At 28.3% G+C, this 22,357-nt stretch overlaps 2 protein-coding genes across 3 annotated transcripts; one reads left to right on the top strand and one right to left on the bottom strand.

Annotated features, from left to right (window-relative positions):
- Nucleotides 1-11,418: 11,418 nt before the first annotated feature.
- Nucleotides 11,419-14,745, top strand: LOC113548857 (39S ribosomal protein L55, mitochondrial). Its single transcript, XM_026949946.1, has 3 exons — nucleotides 11,419-11,591; nucleotides 14,337-14,481; nucleotides 14,542-14,745. The coding sequence occupies exons 1-3, from the start codon at nucleotides 11,575-11,577 to the stop codon at nucleotides 14,683-14,685; spliced, it is 306 nt and encodes a 101-aa protein (XP_026805747.1). The 5' UTR covers nucleotides 11,419-11,574; the 3' UTR covers nucleotides 14,686-14,745.
- A 1,456-nt stretch (nucleotides 14,746-16,201) lies between these two features.
- Nucleotides 16,202-21,613, bottom strand: LOC113560883. Of its 2 annotated transcripts, XM_026967001.1 has the most exons (5): nucleotides 21,153-21,613; nucleotides 17,621-18,481; nucleotides 17,299-17,534; nucleotides 16,985-17,235; nucleotides 16,618-16,899 (listed from the first exon to the last, which is right to left on the bottom strand). In XM_026967001.1, the coding sequence occupies exons 2-5, from the start codon at nucleotides 18,457-18,459 to the stop codon at nucleotides 16,618-16,620; spliced, it is 1,608 nt and encodes a 535-aa protein (XP_026822802.1). In that variant the 5' UTR covers nucleotides 18,460-18,481; nucleotides 21,153-21,613. The 2 variants fall into 2 exon arrangements, with proteins under 2 accessions (XP_026822803.1, XP_026822802.1); XM_026967002.1 differs by lacking the exon at nucleotides 21,153-21,613 and having other exon boundaries at nucleotides 16,202-16,899; nucleotides 17,621-18,459.
- Between the last annotated feature and the right edge of the window lie 744 nt (nucleotides 21,614-22,357).

The following is a 22,357-nucleotide window of genomic DNA, read 5'->3' as shown; positions in this document are numbered from 1 at the left end:
CCTTTATCCTGATGACCAAAAAAGTTTAAGTACTTATAACATTGCATAGACTAGTTTAAAAAATATAAATAGATGCTATATGAATTAGTACAAACACTACAAACCTAGGTGTTCTAGGAGTAGAAGTTTTAATTGGTCCAATGGTTCACAGTATGATTCTATTAATAATAAACTTGAATATTATTATTAACTACATTTTTAAAAATCTATTAGAATAAAATTATTCTACTGATTGTATATCTATGTTCTACCTACATATTATATTATATACAGTCTTGTACCTAATTGATTTTTTGCTGTAATAGTCTTGTACAATGTCAATACGTCATATCTATCTTAAATATAGAATATAATATACTTAAATAGGTGTAAGTAACTATGGCTTTAACAGCCAATCTACAGATGATACTACATAATTTTCACAGGTCCTCTCATATATATGGGATATATGGACGATATTAGTAAAATATTTATAAGTTTAAACATAATCATAAAATAATAAACAACTGTCTGAGTATTTTCTCAAATTTTTACAACAAAATATTTTTTAACTATTAGTGAATTTTTCTTGTTACATTCTTTAATATATCCACTGCACAAAAATAAAACCACAGAAACAACGGTGTATGGCTTAAATATAAATATATAATAATCAATTCTGTGATTAAAATTTTGGCAAGACATACAAAAAGATTTGACTGGCCGGCGTCTGTGAGGTAAGTGGTCTGGTGATCGTGGCACCATATATGTATGATGTCTGCCAGTGGTCGCGACTGGGTAGAGGCGGATAAAGTTGTGCGACGCGGAGGCGTTACTACTACCCGAGTCAGTTGAAGCGAACAACCAGAAATTATATGACTAATGATTATCTACTGATATTACAATAATTGATATTATTGTTGTCAGTGGTTGTATTAAATGGGAGGACAGGAGGTAAAACTCCCGAAATGTCTTCAAAATTAAAAATAAATACTAATATTTTGAAAAGAGAATAAAGTGTTAACGCTTCATAGTTTACACAAATAATATATAAGTTCAGCTCCGCGTGTAGTGTGCATATAAATATATAATTAAAACTAGTTTATAATTTCATATATAAATTTTTTTTAATAATCCCCCTTTTACTAAAAAAATAACTGGATTCACCGCTGGTTGTTGTACGTACAATAATATAATATTCCTTTACTTTAGGAATATAAATTAAAATATAGAATTGGGCAAATTGAATCGTGGTAAAAAATTCCGCTACATATAGATAAGCCCTAATCCTAAAAAGCTCGGTATACATTATATATGACATGTATATATAACAATATTTAAAATAAAAAATTTCATATTCCTTTCCCTTCACTTAATGACGTCCCTGTAATTGGTGACAAAATGAATGCTGTTTCTTTTAGACATTTACAGGAAATATTATTAGAACCCGTAGGGCGCGGAGTAATAATTCATTCAACATCACTATATGAGAAAAATTTTTTACATTACAAATTATAAAGAATTTTCAAAAATATTATGAATTAATATTATTATCACTCTTATAGTTGGTTAAGACATTTAAATATTTCAATTTTTATACGTTTGAGAAGAGTTACAATAGATTAACAATATTAATATTAGAGCTTCAACATTATTATAAAGCATAAAATCAGGCAACTCCTTAGACGGAAGAGTTTTGTAAATTATAAAAATTCCAAAATAATTTAGTGACAGTTGATTGACTCAACATGAGTTTTATTAATAAATATTTCCATCAATTGTTCATATTGTTCTATTTTGTATCAAACTTTAAAAAAAAAAAAAAAATTAATAAATAATTTGTATTCATGATACCTATATTGTAATTATTTTATATTTGTTACGAATATTAAAATTTAAATAAGATACAAGTTATTTTAAAGTTTTGAAAGTTTGATGAGCATTTTGTTTTTCGTTAATTAAAATTGTTAATTCTTTACTAAACCTAAACAGGTGTCGGGTATGAATTTATGATTACCTGTATGTCCACAAATTTTCAGTATAAAATAATTGTTAGCATAATTATTTATATGGGAGTAAAAAGTATCTATGTTTTTTTTTTGTTTATAAAACCTAGACTAGATAAGACACAATAGATACCTACGTAATCTCTAGCATCCCAATTAAATACATAATCAAAATATTCAAATAAATTAAAATCAGTAAATCATTAAAATAGTTGTACCGCATATTATGTTAGATTAAGTTGCTGGTGGATGGTGGCTGCAACAAATTAATAAGAACAATAGGCTAATTATTTTCCATTACATTAATAAATAAAAAGTTATTTAAGACAATCAAGGATAACAATAAACAAATTGTGTGTATTATAAATTTATAATTATGGTTATCATGGGCGTAGCTAGAATTTCAATCAGGGGGGGGGGGCAGTGGCATAGCTAATTTTAAATCATTAAAACTCAATTTACAAGGTGTAAGTAATTTTTTCTACTTAATCAAGTAATTAGTATAGAACTTTACTATACACATAAATTAGAACGAGCAGGTAGTAGGTAGTAGGTACCTATAACCTATTTTTTATTATATACTGAGTTGATAATAATAAGTACAATTATGTGGCTATTCCATTGTTATAAATAAAAGTTCAATTTCATTGTTACGAATAATAATATGAAATTTGGAATGGATATAAAAGTATATTATGGATATTTAGCGATAAAAACCCCGCCGTCTATAAGAATTAGTATAGTGGTATAATACTGGTATGGTAGTTTTTGTCAAGTCTAAATATTATATACATTATACAGAGAAAGAGAAACTTCCATATAACAAAGTCGAATAAGCAACAAAAAAAAATCGTAATATGGAGGAATTCGTTAAATAGAATTAAGTATTCGTTAACAATGAAAAGGTCATAGTTCTTAAAAATATTTTTTTAAACGGAAAATTTCGTAAAATGCAAGTTCGTTATACATGGAAGTTTCACTGTATTATATCCAATTATGCGTAGTTGGAAGTTGCCTCAGTTTATAATATTATTCAACATTACTCGTGACTCTTAAGTTATGTTTCAGTGAAAATTAACACAATATCATAAAATATAATTAGATACTTAAGATTTTAAATGAAAAATCTTGTTATTTAGCATTGATTTTAAAATATACGTATATTTTAAAATCAATGTTACTTAGGCTTTGAACATTTTGATAGTACATAATAATATGAAGATTAATTTTTTTTTACTTACAATTTTTAGATTTAGAGTTCCTTTGATATATTAAATTTAAATTCAATACTTTACTCACTATCATCTATTCATCATCTCTACGTTTTTGAAGTTCTTGGTACAGTTTATTCATTTGTTCACGTTGAATGTTTTGTAACAGTATACGATCTGAAGAAATAGGAAGGTTAGACCATGATGTAGAATTACGCGAATTTGATTGTAACCGTAAAGTGAGTTATTTAATATAAGACATATAAGTTATCTTTAAAGGACGTGGTTATTCAAGATTACCTGAGATAACTTTTCCAAGACGAGTGAAAGTACATTTTTAGATATTATAATTTATAATAACTTCCATTAATTAAGAAATAATTGGGATTCTATTAAAATCAGTATCAGTATTTTAAATGACAGTTTTAAGCTTTAACCTCGGGTAAATTAAACACAGGAAATCAAAATAATCAAATTGCAAAACCGTAATTTTTCATGTACCTATAGTACTTCAGCTACTAAATTTTAACTAGACAATAAAATTGTGACACTCATAAAGAATAACTTTCTTTTCAAGTACATCGATTTTTTCTTTGAAAATTTTATTTTCCTCTGATAAAATCAAAATAGTTCTTAATAAGTTATCGAATATATTGTTGAGTGTGTTTTGTCCATTTTTATTTGTTAATATTATCATTGATTATAAATATTAGTATTTCTAATCAATGATATTATTTACAAAAAAGATTTTTATCTTGAGAATTTTTTAATTCATCCAATACTAGTTTTATAATTATAATAGTGGTTTTAAAGGTAATTTCATATATATGAGTATTGATATCGTAGTATTGACAAACGACAGTTAACTGTATAATTCATAAGATAAAATACAACCAACGTAGACAACTGACAGGTGTCAGAATGTCAGGTATATAAATTGAATGTTGGAAGAAGCCCACCGCTGCAGACGAATATGTACGACACTATTGAAACAGAACATAGGTCATTACACCATTCCTCTTTGGTGTTTTGATAAAATTTAAGATTACTGGGAACATAGGTTTGCTAGGATGTTTGGGTAATCTGAGACTGTAAAATAACTCATTAAGTGGGTTGTGTAACGTATGTAGGATTTAAATACAGTTTTTAAATTTCTATTACTACGTTTATTTAGAGGTATACGTGCAACGTTTGATTTGAGATATAAAAGAAGAATTTTGTAATAAAACGAAAGATTAACTACTATTATGTTTAGATTTGATTTTTTAGCAAGGCATCAAATTTGGATGCCATGCATATAATTTGATTTTAGAAGTTTGTAAAGATGTAGTTATATAGTTAGATCTTAGATCGTTAGATGAGATGTCGAGGTAAACTTGACAGTTCGACACCTACTGTACAACAAAACGATTAAATAGTAAATATTTTCCCGTTTTTTTAATTGAATGTTTTATATAATTTCAGCATTCTGTTTTAATTAATATTAAAAATCATTCTGAAAATTATATTTGCATGTTGCGATTTTATTAGTCAGAGAAACACATTTGGACGAAGATTGAAGACTGTGACATGAATAAAAATATAGTTTATACCTATGTCCTACTATGTATGTATAATGTAATAGGCAATACCATATAGATTAAATTAGTATGTTTATATTACCCACAAACCATGAATGAACATAAGCTTCTCGTATTTTGTAATACATTTAATATATAAGGCCATTTTTATAAATAAACACAGATATATAATATTAAAAAAAAAAAATAAGATTTCATTCCAAAATTATTATGCAGCAAGTAATAAATATATTAGATTGATATCTAAATTCTAAGTACAAAAAATACCTATGATAATATATGTTTTATATTAAGATTAACGTTTTGTATTATAAGTATAAAATTTATAAAGCTGAATAACTTACCCAAAAGTTATTACATAAGTTTGTCAATAAATGTTGTTCTTCTGGGAATTGGGAAATGTTACTTTCATATCTCTTTGAATTTTAATTCTATATTAATACATTATATATTATATAATGGATATCCCAACGGCCCAATATCAAGTAAACGATTTTATAGTTATAATGTCGTGATTTTATAGTTAATAATATGAAATGCGTGTCTGCATTGACAGCAGAAATTAGCAAGACGGATATTATAATATTTATAGAGAATTATTCATTGAATAGAAATCAATCTATATTATATTATCTAGTTCAATATTGAATGTGATGGTAAAAAAAATTCTCAAGGAAAAATTTCTGCTAAAAATGAATCTAGAGATAATAAGTATCGGTTAAAAAGTCTAGGAAAATTTTTTGTTTCGAGAAAATATCAGATTTAAATATCTTTAAACTAATAAACAATAAAAAAAAGTTTACCTAGGTACAGTTGTAACTCACTGCAGTGGATAGTTTTGTGTGTATACTACGAATCTACGACATATTTTGTGTACTACAAAATTGCAAATTTGCATCACTACGAAAATAAAATGTGCACTACCTTCATAAAGATACTATATAGTATATATACTATAAAATTCTGCAACCATATCTTGGACGTAACTCTGTTATTGAAACTAAAACATTTAATTCAATTAATTTTGAAGATTATGAAATAAAAATTAAACTCAAAGATTTTACTTTACATAAAAAAACTATTAATAATAATAATATGAGAAGACAACAACACCACCTATAAATCACAGATCATCGTAGTTTTTGAGCAATTCGTCCTGGATATTTTACCGAAATTGTAAGGTAAACCACTTAAAATAAATAACAATTATGAAGCAATTTTTATAAAATAAAAAAAAAATTTACTATTTAGCTCATAATTGATAGTCAATATAACTAAGTACCAAATTTAAATATTGCATTACGGAAAATCAGAAAAAATAACTACTTGTAAGTTGTTGGGTACGTTATAGCTATATTATTATTTTTTTATCAACTAATTATATCACCTACAATTTACATATAGTATTTATATTAATTTAAACTTTAGACTTAAATAATTAATTTATGTAAATACAAGTTATACAGAGAAGTAGATACTAATACTACTAACTTACTAAAGAAAAGTCGAAATCCATGCGAATACGTGATCCAGTCAAATATAACAGCTGGCAGTTGAAACGTTTGCAACATACCTGCTTATCGTTGACCAATTGATACAAATATTTATTACGGTTTACATTGTCTTCTATAGGTAACAATATAGCATGAAATCAAAACAATAATATTTAATATATTGAGTCTAAACGCTGTCGACTATGTATAACTTAATGAACCATATTACTATAGGCATATTTCTAATTAAAAAAAAATCTGAAGAATTTTGATATAAATTGATTTATATATTTTTTATTTTATTATTTTGTAAAATAATTGTTGAGCTATCTACTTGTTGCTTTTTTAAAAAAATAATAAAAGATTAGTATACATAAATTATATTGGGTATGTATATATAATATATAATAATAATATATTACCTATTTACATGCGTCATGCGTGTATTTGCCATGTGGTACACCCAATATGAAACCATGTACACATTTTGTTGATTTAAAATTTAAAATATAAATGTAAATAGGTAATTATTCGTGTTTGCATGTGATAGTTTTATCGACATTAGTGGGTTACATTTATGAGATGAAATCAATTATTTAATACTTCAGGTTGAATATACCATTGTACCAATATACCATTAACCAACTAAGCGTGATATATCTAACAGGTATACAATATACTAACTGTTTATGTTTATCTTTTAGTTTTTTGGTTTCAGGGCGAAATTCTATAACAGTTTTGGTTACAAATTTATATTAGGTACAATTTTTGTAATAGACATATAAATATGTCACGGTATACTTTAATCTACAAAATAGATCCTTTGTTGTACGACAAGGTAATGATCATGGCGCACAGTAGAATTAATAAAGGTGTCGAAAATATATATTTTGAGATACCCACCCACCACCATCAGTAAAATCTGAGTTTAGGCATAGTATAACTCTTATTTTTAAGTGTTTTTGGTTTTTTCTTACTAATAAAGATACTAAAAATAAAATTATATATACGAATATGCATCCTAGTTCACAGCACTAGTCACCCACCAATTCTCTGAGGGGTGTCAGTGGCGTCAGTCAACACCTCTGACTCTCCCTGTGTGTGCCACTGTCTATCATCTATATTTAGAATATCTATCATAAGAACATAGTAATATAGTATACAAGTCAGCGGCCAGCGATTTACCTATAGGCTATATTCCGGTCTATATAATATTTTCAGTCGATGTCCCTCAATCTAATAACAACCTTCTATAATATACGCCAATAACACCGCTATTCTCATCTCTAGTTCAAATACCAATCAAGTTACAAAAGTACTTCAGGATCAAGAAAGTAAAGTCGACACTTAGGCTAGTTAAGCTAAACAATAGAAAATCAAAATTAAAAACAAATCTGTACAAGTTACTTTCACATAAAAAAGATCTTTCCGAGAATGTCTTCAATTAACGATGAACAACATCTCCATCCCAGACCCTAGTTCGAATTAAAATAAAATACTTAAGCATATTTCCTGGGCCCCCACACGAGTTTCAAGCGGGGCCCAGTATTTTTGTTTCTGAGAAATAAAAGTAAATAAATAAAATTAAAATAATACTTATAACAAAAGACTAGCTCGGAGACGGGTTCTCTATTTAGAAGAAAAAAAAAAGCATTGAACGATACACTTCATTTCTTTCATCCTCTCCTAAACTCCACTTTAACATTTCAACACAAACTGCTTGTATATGTCAATCATAAGACTTGTTTAATCTTACGAAATCGTAATTTGGGATCCTGCCAAATCATAGAACATCAGGCTAATTTAGGTGGCCTTTCAATCAATTGCGTTGGAGCTGCTAACACCGGGATTGGTAAATTGAGTCCCCCAAAAACCAGGTAGTACGTAAGTTAAGTCCCGGGGAAAAACGATTTATATGCATTTAAAATTTAAAAATATGCTTGAAAACATGCACTAACGTCAGAATATGCAAAAATATGTGCTATAATTACAGCCCACATCCGAATATGTTTAACTTTATTAATGAATTACTTGAAGTTCAGTCAGAGATACAAATAAATTTAAGAAGTAAAATCAAAAAAAAAAAAAAAAACACGCTCGATAAGGAACAAAACCTAAGGGACAAAATGACCAAATATACCAGTAATATTAATGTTAATTAAATCAATATCAATGAAGTTTTTACCAAGTACATAATATATATATAATTATAATGATAAATGATTATGACTTTTGTCTTATTAACATTTTTATTAAATTTTTTAAACAATTTTTATTTTATATGTTAATATATTGCAAGACTGATACTTTTTTACAGCAATACGAGCGGTATCAATTTTTTGTATGAGTTAACACTTTTTTTTGTAGGATATTACACTACATTTGTAGGAGTTTACTATTCCTCATTTAAATAGCTTAACATAAGTTAAAATGTTTATTTACTACCAATTTTTTCCCGGGACTCAATTTACCGCTTTGAAAATGTACCAAACTTATCTCGGACTCAATTTACCTAGCCCCGCTAACACACGTTCCATGGTGTATATATAACAAAAATTTCCTTACATAGGTACTAAATTAAAATTAAATAGGTGCAATCACCAAACTAACCAAAACAATGTACAAACGTTTTCACAAAATGTAAAAGCACATCACGATGTAGAGAATTGAGATTCTCTACATTGTGGAGCACATAAACAGTGTTGGTCTGGTCCACCCGGCTACCCGGCGATCGCCGGGGCCCTTCGATATTTTTCAATATTAGGGGCCCATAACCAATCGTAAACGTAATCAAAAATATGTATGAGTTTAAAATTCTAATCAGGTACAACTCTAATAAATATGTAAACATTGAACATAGATACATGGTAATTATTGTGGTCTGGTGATAAGGATAAACGCAGTATTTAGCTTACTACTCTACGGGATAAAAATAAATAAAATTTAATTTGTGAACGACACAAAGCTCATGCTAAATTGTACTGTATTCAAAAAATTGGCGAAACTCATTGGTGGAGCAAACATAAGGCTCTCGCATCGATTATTGATCCAGAAGATGTTTTAGAGTCAAGTAAATTTTTTAATTTTCTTCTGTTTCTTGTCGAAATAATAGAAGGTAATTTTGACTGTAAAACTAAATTTAAAACATTCTTTACCGCAATAATAATTTTGAAATAATTTTCCATTACATCTCCTGTTTCTAAGTTTTTACAGTCTCATGCACTGGATTATTTAAGAGCATGGCAATATAAAGAAACTTTACTTCAACTTATAACTAATAAGAGAAACGAAGAAAATGATGACAAACTGTATCAGAAATACAAATTATTTACTAAAAAATTGAACAATATTTTTATTGACAACCAATTAGTGGAATCACAAAAAAATTTTGTATCAAAAAGAGTACCTATTAAAAAAAAAAAATCTGGAGAATTATCTCAGGGTAAAACGAGAATATTAACCCCTTTTCAAAAAAACAAAATAATATATTTTCAAATTTTATATATTATCAAAATGTCATTTAATAAACGGTTTGTGCCTAATAAAGATTTATTATTAGATATTTCTTGGTTAGATCCCTCAAAATATAAGGAAATATCCTTACTTTTTTTTGATGATTTTCCATTAAATGCATTACATAAATTATCTGTTTTAACTGGTGTAGACAGAAAAACATTATTTATTGAACTTAAACAATTTGCTGAACAATACCAAAGCTTTTCTGTCACATTAAGATCTGTCTACAGAGAGAATAATGATGTATCGGAACATTCTAAGAAAGAAGATGATGAAGATTATTTAAACCAACAAAATTGTAATAACTGTTTACCAAAAATATTTCAAATTCTTTTTGAACTTACAACCAAAACGGGCTGATTCAATACATTGTACATAGCATTAAAATATGTTCTTATACTTCCATGCACACAAGTTAAGCGTGAACGAGTGTTTTCAAAACTAAAAATGTTAAAAACCAAACTTAGATCTTCATTGAGCCAGCAATATTTGAATCCTTCAATTTGTGTATTTGTTGAAGATGATATCATTCAATTTATAAACAAAGATAAAGTTATTGACATGTTAGGATCGCCAAGCAATGGATTAAAAAATTACTTTTTTAATAATCTAATTATTTAATGTTAATTTTTAATTAAAATTTTGTATTTTATTTGTAAAATTGTTAAATTAAAATTGGTTTACATTATTATATTTATAATTATATTGACAAAGACGTTGAAAAAACGACCTAATTTTATTAATTATGTAGGTATAAAATTGTTTTAATATTTTATTAAATGACAGTTAAATTTTTTTTCGATTAAGTTAAAATTAAGTTTGTAGTTTGTGCCCATTCGAAATTAGTTAACTAGGGGCCAAGTCATAAGCCAGACCGACACTTCACATAAACAACACACTTCAAGTGTAACATTTGCAGTATCTCATTTGAACACAGTTCAAAAACTACTCATAATGTAGTTTTTAAAATGTTCTAAATGATCGTAATTCAAAAATTGTCATATTAACACTTTTTTTTTTATTGAAACTAAATTTTATAATTATAACCTGTATTAACACGTTACACAATAAGTCAATAAATAAATTTAATAATATTTAAGAGATGACAGTGGAAGTAAACCATTGGCGGGACCTTGTAAAAAATGTTTTTTTTTTTAAACAAACATTGATTTTATTTTTAGAACTTCGTGAATCGCAAGAGATCTGTTGTTATACATATTGATAGACAGATTTCATCAAATTTTATATTATTAAAACGTTAAATGACTATTTAACATTTTCATTAGAAATAAAATAAATAAATTTGAATTCCATAAATTTTTTATTATTTGGTTTATTTCACAGTTGGGTCTAAATATGTAAGATTATTAATTTGCTGAGCTGGTAGTTTTGAATTTGAAACTTACTGATCTAGCGATGAGCCTTGATATACAAAATTTTTATAACTACAACTGTGTCCGATTATTTTTATTCTTAGCGATCAATGTCAATAAAATTGGAGTATCACCGACTTGGACGCTAGGTCCTGTCCTCTATACTTATTCTAAAATTAAAAGTTGGTAGTCCTTTTTCGATTTCCAACCCTTATCATTTATCGGAATCTTATCATTTTTATCATTCTTATCACTGGCTTTCTGTCTAGAACCAAATAAAATATTAAAATATTAAAATTCGAAAATTGTTCAACAACACTATTACCTACCTATGTAATATTAATTTTTCTTTGAATTCTAAACAAATATCACATTTGGATTCATTGTTGGGTACCAGTGCAGTAAATTAGAAAATTATGGTCAATATCGTCAGGTAAACATATTAAAGCTTGTGAATGTTAATGTATATATTTAATATAATAATAATCTAAAATATAAAATAAATAATATATATTATAATACTTGTTTAGAGCAACAAAAATTATTTTTAAATTTAAATTGATTAAATTTTAGTATATCACAATAAACTTTACAATTTAACTAATGAAAGTATGAACCGAAATGTGATAGAAGAATGAATAAATAAGTTTCAAATTTTTTTTAATACCGATTTACTCTAAAATATCAAAATATATTAACAATCACTATGACAATCTATACACACACTAAAATTAAACTAATCTTAAGTATAAATCAATGTGAAGAGTGATTCAGCAAACATGCTCATCCATCTCTTTCTTCTTCAATTAGGCAATTATTCAAAATCTGACTTTTGGAATTTTAAATATACTCAATTATAAATTTTTAAGATTTTTTTGTAATAGTTAAGAATTGTCCCCTGAAGATTCATACTTCTATTTTTTAAATAACAAAACCACTTTTAAATAATACATATTTTTAGTATATAATTTTTCTGAAAAATGTTAGGTATCTATTAAAAAAATTTAATAGATAAGTTTTGAGTTATTTAACTTTATATACTAAGGATAATAGAACCATAAAAATGGACCTGGAAGCTCTACGGGAACTATAGCAATTTAAATTTTATAAAAATGGTTTAAGTATAATAAATATGTACACTAGAACCAATATTACACATATTTTTTATTTTTATAAAATTATTTAAAGGGCTTATTCTTAATTTAAACTTTTTAATAATTGCATAACTATTCCTTAAAATCTTAACTCAGGTATAACAATATTTCAAAAAAAAAATATCTACAAATTAATTCATATTGAAATAGGGGTTTTAATTTAAAAAAAAGTTAGTATCACCTCCTTAAGTAGTACGAAAAATTTTAGAGAATTTGAAAATTTGGTCTTGCTAATTGCAGGAACTATTAAATTTTTCTATTATACATATCATTAAATGTTGTATTTTAATATTTCATAAGTATTTTGATTTATAATACAATTTATATGCAGTGGTGAAACATGCGTTTTTATGTAAGTTTAGAAGACATTGAATAAAAAATTAATTGGGCATTTAATTTTTATTGATAATTCTAAAATTAGGTAGACATTAATGTCAATATAACATCAGAAATAATTAATAAGAAAACTGTAAATTATAATTTATAACCAACCATGAATTATGATAGCATGTTTGCAGTGATCGACGACGAAATGTTGATTACCAAGTTGGTAACGGATTACTTACCTTCCGTTTTTAAACTTTTAATTTTACAACAGTTCTAAAATTTAATCATTTAAATATAATTTTTTAAAAAATAATATAAATACATTTGTTGTATTATAGACTAGTTTATTAATACAGGAAATACTTAGGCGGCAATTTCTGTAGTGTTTTTTAAAAAATCGTATAAAAACAAAATAAAACATTTTTCAATCATTATTTTATATTTACGAAAAATAATTGTAGTTTAGAATATATACCTATTTAATATTTTGTATTAATTTTAATTTATTCATAATAAATTCATTAAAACAATCTACAACTTTTAAGCCGCATGAGCATCGTTAAAAAACCATTTTTGGTAATAATTGAATATCCGGGCTGCCACACGAGGATATCGGATTTGTCCCAAGCGTAATGGGTATACTTTTTAGTATGAATTTATTTTTTAATTTAATTTGATAAGTGGTATTGCTGTTTTAATAAACTATCATGTTCGAAAGGTAATTATAACAATAATCAAAAACGACAAAAACCAATGTCGGTAATAAATAATAATTAATAATTATTATATTATTTTTAATTCGTTAGGTCAGTATTTAAGAGATCGTGGCATGGTGTAGTGTGTGTGTGTAGGTTACAAATCTACAAGAAAATACCCAAAATGTACTAAGTACATCAGTAAACCAATTATAATTGTAAATTTTAAATTTGGTGTTCATCTGTGAAAAAATGTTTTCTAAGTTGTCTAAATAACTAAAAAGCGAATTAAAAATAGTTCAAAAATTCAAGTTAATTTAGGATTACATACTAGTTGTAAATGAATTGTTCAACCTTTTATAACGTAATTGTGGACATGAATAAATAGGTAATTAACTCTTAACAGCATAAAATTGAGTCTGCTAAACACTAATTTGTTATTTAACGTTTGTAACTTCATAAGACTTAGACAATAAATGCGGGTACAATGCCATTAAAACAAGTTATAAAAAAAAAATTGGTAGGTAAGGTTTAAAGTATTTCTTTCTAAAGATGAAAGATATTCAAACTGTATGATGGCCATTAAATTGTTTAAAACATTTTTTGACTCAAAAAGCACTGGTACAACTATAACCGTTAATAGTCATTAATAAAGTAGCTATATATAGTAAACAATAATGCTATATCAATATCAAACACTAATTGTCTGACGTCCGCAATTGTTATATTAAAAATTGTAGGTAGGCACGCGATTAGTATTTAAAATATTTTAAGAGCACATTATGACTTATTTATTTATGATAGAATATATCAATTGTTAGTGCCTAGAGTCATTACAAGTTAAATTCTCTACAGGATATTTTTCAATTTATTTATAAAAAATCTCATTTATATTTTGTTCAAATTAAAGTATCAATAGACAATCAACAAATACTTGATTCATGTTCATTTTATAATGTATTTTATTAAATATATTCATCTTAGGATTTTTTTTTTGTTTAGATTTTGTCGTTTTTTTAGTAGTAAATCAGCTGCTATTACAAAAATCCATCGAAATATTTATCCACAACATTACCTCACTAAAGTAATTCAACCAGATGGTTCAAGCTTTACCATTAGATTTAATGATCCTCGTATGATAATTAAAGTAAGTGTTTTATTGTTTAAATATATTTATTAAACAATAAATTTTAATTTTTGATTTTAGTTACCTTTAGACATGGAATTAATAAGTGAAGAAGAACGCAAACGCAGAATGGAAGCGAGAAAGCCAAAACAAAAGGTTAAAATAGTAGAGGAATTGGAAGATTCATTTGACAGGACAAAGTATTTAAAATATTTTAAAAAGTGACTATAATCATGTTTATATACAGAGTATAAAATTTGTACAATAAATATGAATTAATGATAATCAATAATTAGATGTTGGATGTTCAAAAATTATTATATAATATATAATTTACATAATAAAATAAAATTTAAAATTCAAGACATTTATTTTTAATAGAATTGACACATCGGCAGATGAAATATTAAGCAGGAAAAAGTACAAATATATATATATATATATATATATTTAGTATAGTATATTCATAAATAAATTAAACAATATAAATGCAATTTGAACTCTGGTACACACCTGACCGATGGCTGCAGACTTTTCATATGTTATATGTACACAATACTACAATAATTCTGACACTCAAAAAAACTACTTCATTATAACTAATTACTAACGAATATATTTATATTAACTATAATAATGCTTAATTTATTGACATTTTGTGTCTTATAATTTAATTTTCTATTGAAAATATCTTCTATGGTTAACTTAATCCTTAACTTACCAAATATTATGGTAATTTTTTTTAAAAAAAAGATATAAAAATTATATATTGATAGAAAAACACATAATATATGTATTGGTAATCAAAATAGGCACGTTTTTCTTACTAAAACAGAATGCAATACAGTATAGAATATTAAGACAAAATCTTTTTTATAAAAAGAATTACAAAGTAATTTCACATCTGTATTATTATAAATAGTGAACTGAAGGTAGACAATGACAAACAACATTAAAAACCCATATTATACAAAATGTAATCAAAATAACAAACATCTTTAACTAATTCGTACCAAATATTGGAAGATTTAATCTTACTGTAAACAAATATAGTTATCCCCCAATTGAGACGTCACCAAAATATTTTATATCTATTTAAGTAAGTTAATTTTTATACATACACTGTGTTGTACTGTTAACCCCAAGCTTTATTTTTAGATTTAGTTAATATATTGAATGGTAAAATAAATCAACTAAATAGTACATTAAAAAAAAAAAAAACAAATGAGTCTAAATAGTCAAGTATAACAAATCATAATATTTTCATAGTAATAATAATGTAAATTAGTATTTTCACTTATCCTGACTACATTAAACATTTATTAAATTTATAACAGATACATATAGTACATTATTGAAATAAAATTTTATTGACTGGGATTTTATTTCTAAGTTAAAATACTAATCACAAAAATTATTACATTGAAACTGTAATTTAAACAAAAATATAAAATATAAAAATATATTAGTTTAAAGGAAGTATCAATATCATCTAACTATAATTAATAATATTAAATTTCAATTTATTTTTATTTTAAAAATTTGTTTGAACTATAAAAAAACCATCAACTTTTAACACATATAAATACATATATATTTATGTAAATCATATTGAGTTTAAGCTATTAAAAAGGAAACAAATTGATAAAATAGAACAAATTAGAGATCATCATTATCAATATATTTTAGAAAGCAATATGTAAAATCTATATTTATAAATATACACATTAATTAAATACAATATTTATACTTCCTTGAAAAAATATCAGTACGATAGTTAAAATCACTATTAATTTATATTTATAATATTATAAGATAAAATAAAAATATTATAGAAGTAATAGCTAGTAATTGACTATTGGGAACTTAGAGTAGCAGTCTAAAATTATATCTGTAGTACAGGTACAAATAACAAGTATATACATGATTTAAACCTCTGCAATAATCATGAATATTCTCAGAAAATAAAATAGTATAAATCTATATTACATAACACAATTGATTTGTAATTTATTATAATTTGACTATTCAGACTCAAAGGTACCAAAATTAAATTCACACACATAAAATTGGGGCATCAGAACAAGCTATGCACCTTACCAATATTGCAATTAATTAAGGCCCGCAGTTATTTTTATATTACATCACATATTCATATTAAATATTTCTTAATATTGATACTGGCCTACTGATGAATTTTCGCTTTGGACTTGGTACACTTGATGTAACACTTTTAGTCAACACATAACTACCCTTAAATAAAGGTTGTTGATACGGTCGTTTATTGTTAACTACAGTCTTATTTGGGGGCTGAACTACATATGTTAGAGGCATGTCTTGAACAGATATCAAATCGTCAAAGTTTGTTTTATACTCTGATGCTTCAATGCCGAAGCTGCCATCATTTGAACTCTCTTCTATTTCTTCTTCATCATCAATCTGAAATAATTTAATACATATATATATAATTTATAAATTAAAATTGAAACTTCCTCAGAAACTTTTATTGAATTTAATAACTTACATCATTGCCAAGGTCATTAAGGTTAGCTAAATCATCTAGGCCAAATGTTATTAGCTGATATGGTGAATCATCTTTATCGATTCTTGACTCATTATCAGATTCTTCTTCAACATCACTGATTCTGTCATCTTCAGATGTCATTTCTTGGCTGATTATTTCTTCCTCCTCCTCTTCTTCATCATCAAAGAAATAACTGTCACGTCGATCATAACATTCATTCATCTCACCACGTTCCAGTAAATCCAAATGTTCTAAATAAATATTTATAATTATTTAATGGAAAATTATACAATTTAATTTTGTTTATATCTTACCAGGATTAAGCATTGCACGTCTAATAGCAGAGGGATCTTTACGTGACCATTTTTGCATCTCATCATCCATTTTTGATATTTTGCTGGGATTCATTGTCCATAAACATCCTTTTCTTGGGGCACCTGTACTACCAATTGGTTTTTCAATCTTTTCAAAACACTTATTCAAACTCAGGTTGTGACGAACAGAGTTCTTCCATCCACTACTGGCAGTCTTAAAATACGGAAAATGTTTACTGAAAAAACAACACAATTATTAAAGTATTAGGTGGTATATTCAATAAATCATTAGTTGTTTAAATACATATGTTCAAATTCATACCACATAAAATTATAAATTTCTGAAACTGGTAAAGATCCAGAACTTGAATTTTTTAATGCCATAGCAATTAAGCATGAGTAGGAATAAGTAGGTCTTGGATAAAGACCCATACTTTCATTCATTTTGTTGCCATTAATTCTCGATTGAATTGGTTTTATTTGCTGCTTAGGCCTAACAATTTTGTAATGCCCAGAAATAGTATTATTCACAAAAGAAATTGGAACTGTTCTAGAAGTTACAGTTGTCTTTAGGGTAGGCAAGGCTGATGGCATTGTTACACGTACAGTCATTAATTCAGTCTTCTGTTGGCCAATACTTGATGTTTGACTTAACAAATCAGATAGCCTAATAGCTTTTGGTATAGGTTTGAGTTCTTCCACTTTAGTTATTTCTAATGGCAATTTTTCAGATTTTATATTTTCAGGATTAATTTCGGGAAACTTAATCATAACTTCTTGAGGTTCCACTGAGTCAAGCTTCTCTTTTTTAATCGTAATAGGTAGATATGTTTTTGGTAAAATTGGTACATCAACTGGTTCATCCTTAATCTTAATTTCTGCTGCAGCAGATGATGGTATTACAGAATTAGGATTAACCATGATTGCTGACTCTAAATCGCCTTCCATAAAGTCTAAGTGATGATGTGAATCAGAATCAGAATTGAGCCATAATCCAGAATTGAGCGGATCCATCATGGACATCATATTGTCATCATTCAATGACAATGAATCATCATAGTTGAAACTATTATTTGATAAAACACGGTCATAATCACTTTTCATGTCAAAGTCTATACAGTCTTGATAGAAAGTAAGACTATCTAATGTTCCAAGATCCATGGTGATTGTTGAGTTAATATATCTGAAAACAAAATTAAATATTGAACATTTTAAAAACAGTTGATATTAATTATAATTGCTGTTGTATATCGAATTAACATAGCAAATTAATAGAGACTTGTAGTATATTTTAGATTCCTAGTATAAAAAATCCAAACAATAAACCATAGAAAAAATGTATTCAAAGCATATTTTGACAGTTATTTCATAAGTTGTATTTGAAGCCAGAAGATGGCGCTACAGGTTAATACTAAAAATCAATAAACTCATCTTTGAAAAAGGGGGACGACGGTAGGCTTTTGGTTGTTAAATTACGACATATGTTATTATATTTGTTCTAGAAACGTACTTGAAATTATGCTTTCAGTCATGAATAATTCTAACCTACATCAATGACGAATACGATATTTTAAGAACAGTTTTTATTAATTTATTCTTAAATTCAGTTTTATATCTACATTAACTTCTATAGTTCTATTGAATTTTCTAAAATAGCAAAATATTAATTACTTCGTTTTTCTATAGATCGATCCAAAACATATTGCTATTAGAATTTTTCCGTCTAATATTTATATTATTATATTAAAGCCATAACGGAATAAATATCTTTTAATATATTTAGAAGAATTAGGCACTTATTACCGCTGGCACGGCATGATCTTCTACTCTATTATTTAATAATTAATGGAGATTTATCAAAAAATTATTGTTGTTAATACCTATATTAGGTAAATTAAGCAATAAGCAAGTCGTCTATAATCCTAAAATTGAATAATACGATTATTATACCGAACTAAATGTATAATAATACATTCTACCTAGTTTTATTTATCATTTATTACCTATAACCGATGGGAAATTTACAAATTAAGTTATGATTGACTCATTCCATAAAATATTACGATATGGCATCTCATACGTGCAGGCACGCACGTTACGCGCTTACGCTGTTGTGCATTGAGTAATTCAATTATCTTATCGCCGTCATTATCACGAAATGTTATTATATTGTATTGATAAAATAAAAGATCAGTTAGAATTGGCGGTATTCATTCATCGATCAAAAATGACTCAACATACATTCGCATTAAATGATTACAACAACACGTGAACGGGATCAGTATAATTATTAAATATTATTACTCTTATAAAATGTTTGTTATCGATTCACGTCATAATAATGTAAAATTAAAAACACCGTCGACCGTAATAATTATTTCAGTTTAAATTACGAAAGTCTACCACAAATGTCTTCGTAACAAACAAAACAAACATAACCCAGTAAACGAAGTTCAATTGACAAATAATTAGATAAAAACCGATTACATGTGTAAACGGTTTAATAAGTGGTTTTTATTAGGGGAATAAGCTGTTATATAGCTGTTGGTGTACAACAAAGAACTATTGGCGCCGCGTTGTACATAATGTAATATCAGAACATTGGCAATAATAATTATTGTAAAGACAATTAATAATAATAATAATAATTATGATTATTATTAATAACAACAAAAATAATGTGTATTAAAGCGATTATTGTTGTTGGTATGATTTACACGGAGTGTCTGTCGAATACCGCGATAACGACAAAATAATTTAAATGTTTCTGAACAGTATGACGAAAAACTTAAATACCTAAACCATAAATATGATACGAGATCAAAGGAGATAGCACCACCACCGCCCACCAAAACAACAAGTAACATTGGGTAACCTTGGGCGTAGAATAATCATAACAAGACACACATTTCGTAGACTACTCGGTTTATGGACCCCGTTTGGAGGGAAAACGTTTAACGTTCCCGCGCGCGCGAACGGCGGAACCACGGACGTGGAGCGAAATGGGTAAGACAAAGCGAGAGGGGGTGAGACGGACCTTGAAGATTGAACACGCTCTAGCACCGGCACAGTAAATATCATTAATTTCGTTCATGTACTCGGGAGGACTTTCTATAACAAAGAAGAAAGGCCCTCGCGACAGCCGGTGAATTATGCCGGTCGCGGTACACGCCGTAACCTTCGACCAGTAAATAATAAATACCAGACGCAAGAAAGATTTACCCAAGACGTATTATCCATGTACCATTTCATAAAAAACGAATAAATAATTAAATCGACCACCGTTCCGGAAGGGGGCACGTGTTTTTCTTTTGTTTCCGGACCGTCTGCATAAGGTAGAACAACGACCACAACAATAACAAAGGAATAGCTAGGATATCACATTTTGTTGACCGGTACCACCCCATACGCCGTGCGCGCGAAACGACAACAGACGTATGCGATAAAATCCCGATATTATCGTGTCAGTGATACGACGGTATACACAAAGGCACAAAGTTCGCTATAATATTATCATTATTCAATATTTATCGTATGTATAACAATAATATAATAATCATAATAAAAAAATTATTATTATTATGCATGGAACTGCTCGTCGTCGCCGCCGTCGTCATGGCAACCACCATCGGCTTACGCGATCCATTATGGCGGGACCCCGGGCTTGACCTTGTAAAATTTTTATCTACCGGCGGAGCGCGGGACCCGGCAACCGGCGCCGAACGATCGTTTTTGCCGGGGCGGTGCAATTCAGATTTTCTAAAACGACTACGGCCGGTCGACGCGATACGCGCGTCTATAATGTAGATTCACTAGGTTTATACCGTTTAAGTTGCCGCCAAAAGTTCGCTCACCTGTACGTCGTAAACGTGTCCGTGTGTAGTAAACCGGGTATGCTATCTCGGCCGCCGTGATGATTCTATATCAGTTCCCTGTGCAGTCGTGGTAATGTCAAGTGTTGTCGGTGGTGTGTGGGTGACTGGTGGTTAAGGGGTAGTACACCGGTGATATTACAATAACAATAATAACGAAATAAAATGAGAGATAGCCGCCGCCAACGTCGATATTTAGCGCGGTATATGCCGCTACTGGATCGACCGAACAACCACTACGGTATTAATTCACGTCGAAACGAGTACAAGACGACTTACGCGTAATTATCGGCGTTCGTGGTCGACTGGCGCGAGTGATACGTAAAAACGAGAGAAAAAAAAAAACCAAAAAATAACATAAACACGACGAAAAATTGGCGCGCTAGGTGTGGAACGACCGGGAACGACGATCATTCGTGTGTGTGCGTACACTGCAATGGGTGGCGCGGGGGAGCGGTGGTGATGGAGGCGAAAGCGATGCGCGTAAATACGTTATACGGTTGGAGTGCCGGACAAAGAACGCGTTTTCCGTACCCGGCCTAGACGGACCAATGGCAGCGGTTCCCGCGACCGCCGCGCTTCCCACCATAATGTGCCATTCATCGCCCGCGAACGGACCGTCGTGTTGGCAACACCGTTCGACACTTCCACTGAGTAAACCGAGCAAAGCGCCCGGCAAATAAAAGTCGATAATCATCGCACGCGCCGCCGGTTTGGTCCCGCGCAGTCCCGGTGTTCGCCGAGCTGGCCAAGTTGCTTTCCGACACTTGGGGCTTGGCGCTTGGACAGTGGGTACTTACTACTTGCCACTTGTACAAGTTAAGCGCTCTGTGTGGAATTGTATACTGTTTAGTACACAATACTTTACATCGTTGTCGCCGTTACGACAATCCGTGGGGGACCATTTATTTAATTTTGATTGTTCAACTGTTGTCGCCATTACCATGGGGATGGGCTGTAGGAAAAATACATTAACATTTGATTGTCCTTGTAACCATTTACCGAATGTGAATATTTTTTACATAGTTTACGTCACTGTGACACTGTCGTAATACTTGAAACGAAATTTCGTCGTCATGCGGCACTGAAAGGCGATTTCTCGGGATTCCGTTCTGCCGTCGTACATCATTTTATAAACAAATTATTCATGATATATTTACTTAGTTGCGCTACGTGAATTTTAAATA

Source organism: Rhopalosiphum maidis, chromosome 1, assembly GCF_003676215.2.
Source record: "Rhopalosiphum maidis isolate BTI-1 chromosome 1, ASM367621v3, whole genome shotgun sequence".
Taxonomy (NCBI): Eukaryota; Metazoa; Arthropoda; class Insecta; order Hemiptera; family Aphididae; genus Rhopalosiphum; species Rhopalosiphum maidis.
Note: the sequence above shows the minus strand (reverse complement) of the source record. Positions and strands in the feature narration are given on the sequence as shown.

Coding starts and splice junctions, on each gene's coding strand:
- LOC113548857 (XM_026949946.1), top strand. Junction 14,482..14,541: donor ATCCTCGTATGATAATTAAA/GTAAGTGTTTTA, acceptor TTTTGATTTTAG/TTACCTTTAGACATGGAATT.
- LOC113560883 (XM_026967001.1), bottom strand. CDS start 18,459: ATGGATCTTGGAACATTAGATAGTCTTACTTTCTATCAAGACTGTATA. Junction 17,535..17,620: donor GAAATTTATAATTTTATGTG/GTATGAATTTGA, acceptor TTGTTTTTTCAG/TAAACATTTTCCGTATTTTA. Junction 17,236..17,298: donor ACGTGCAATGCTTAATCCTG/GTAAGATATAAA, acceptor ATATTTATTTAG/AACATTTGGATTTACTGGAA.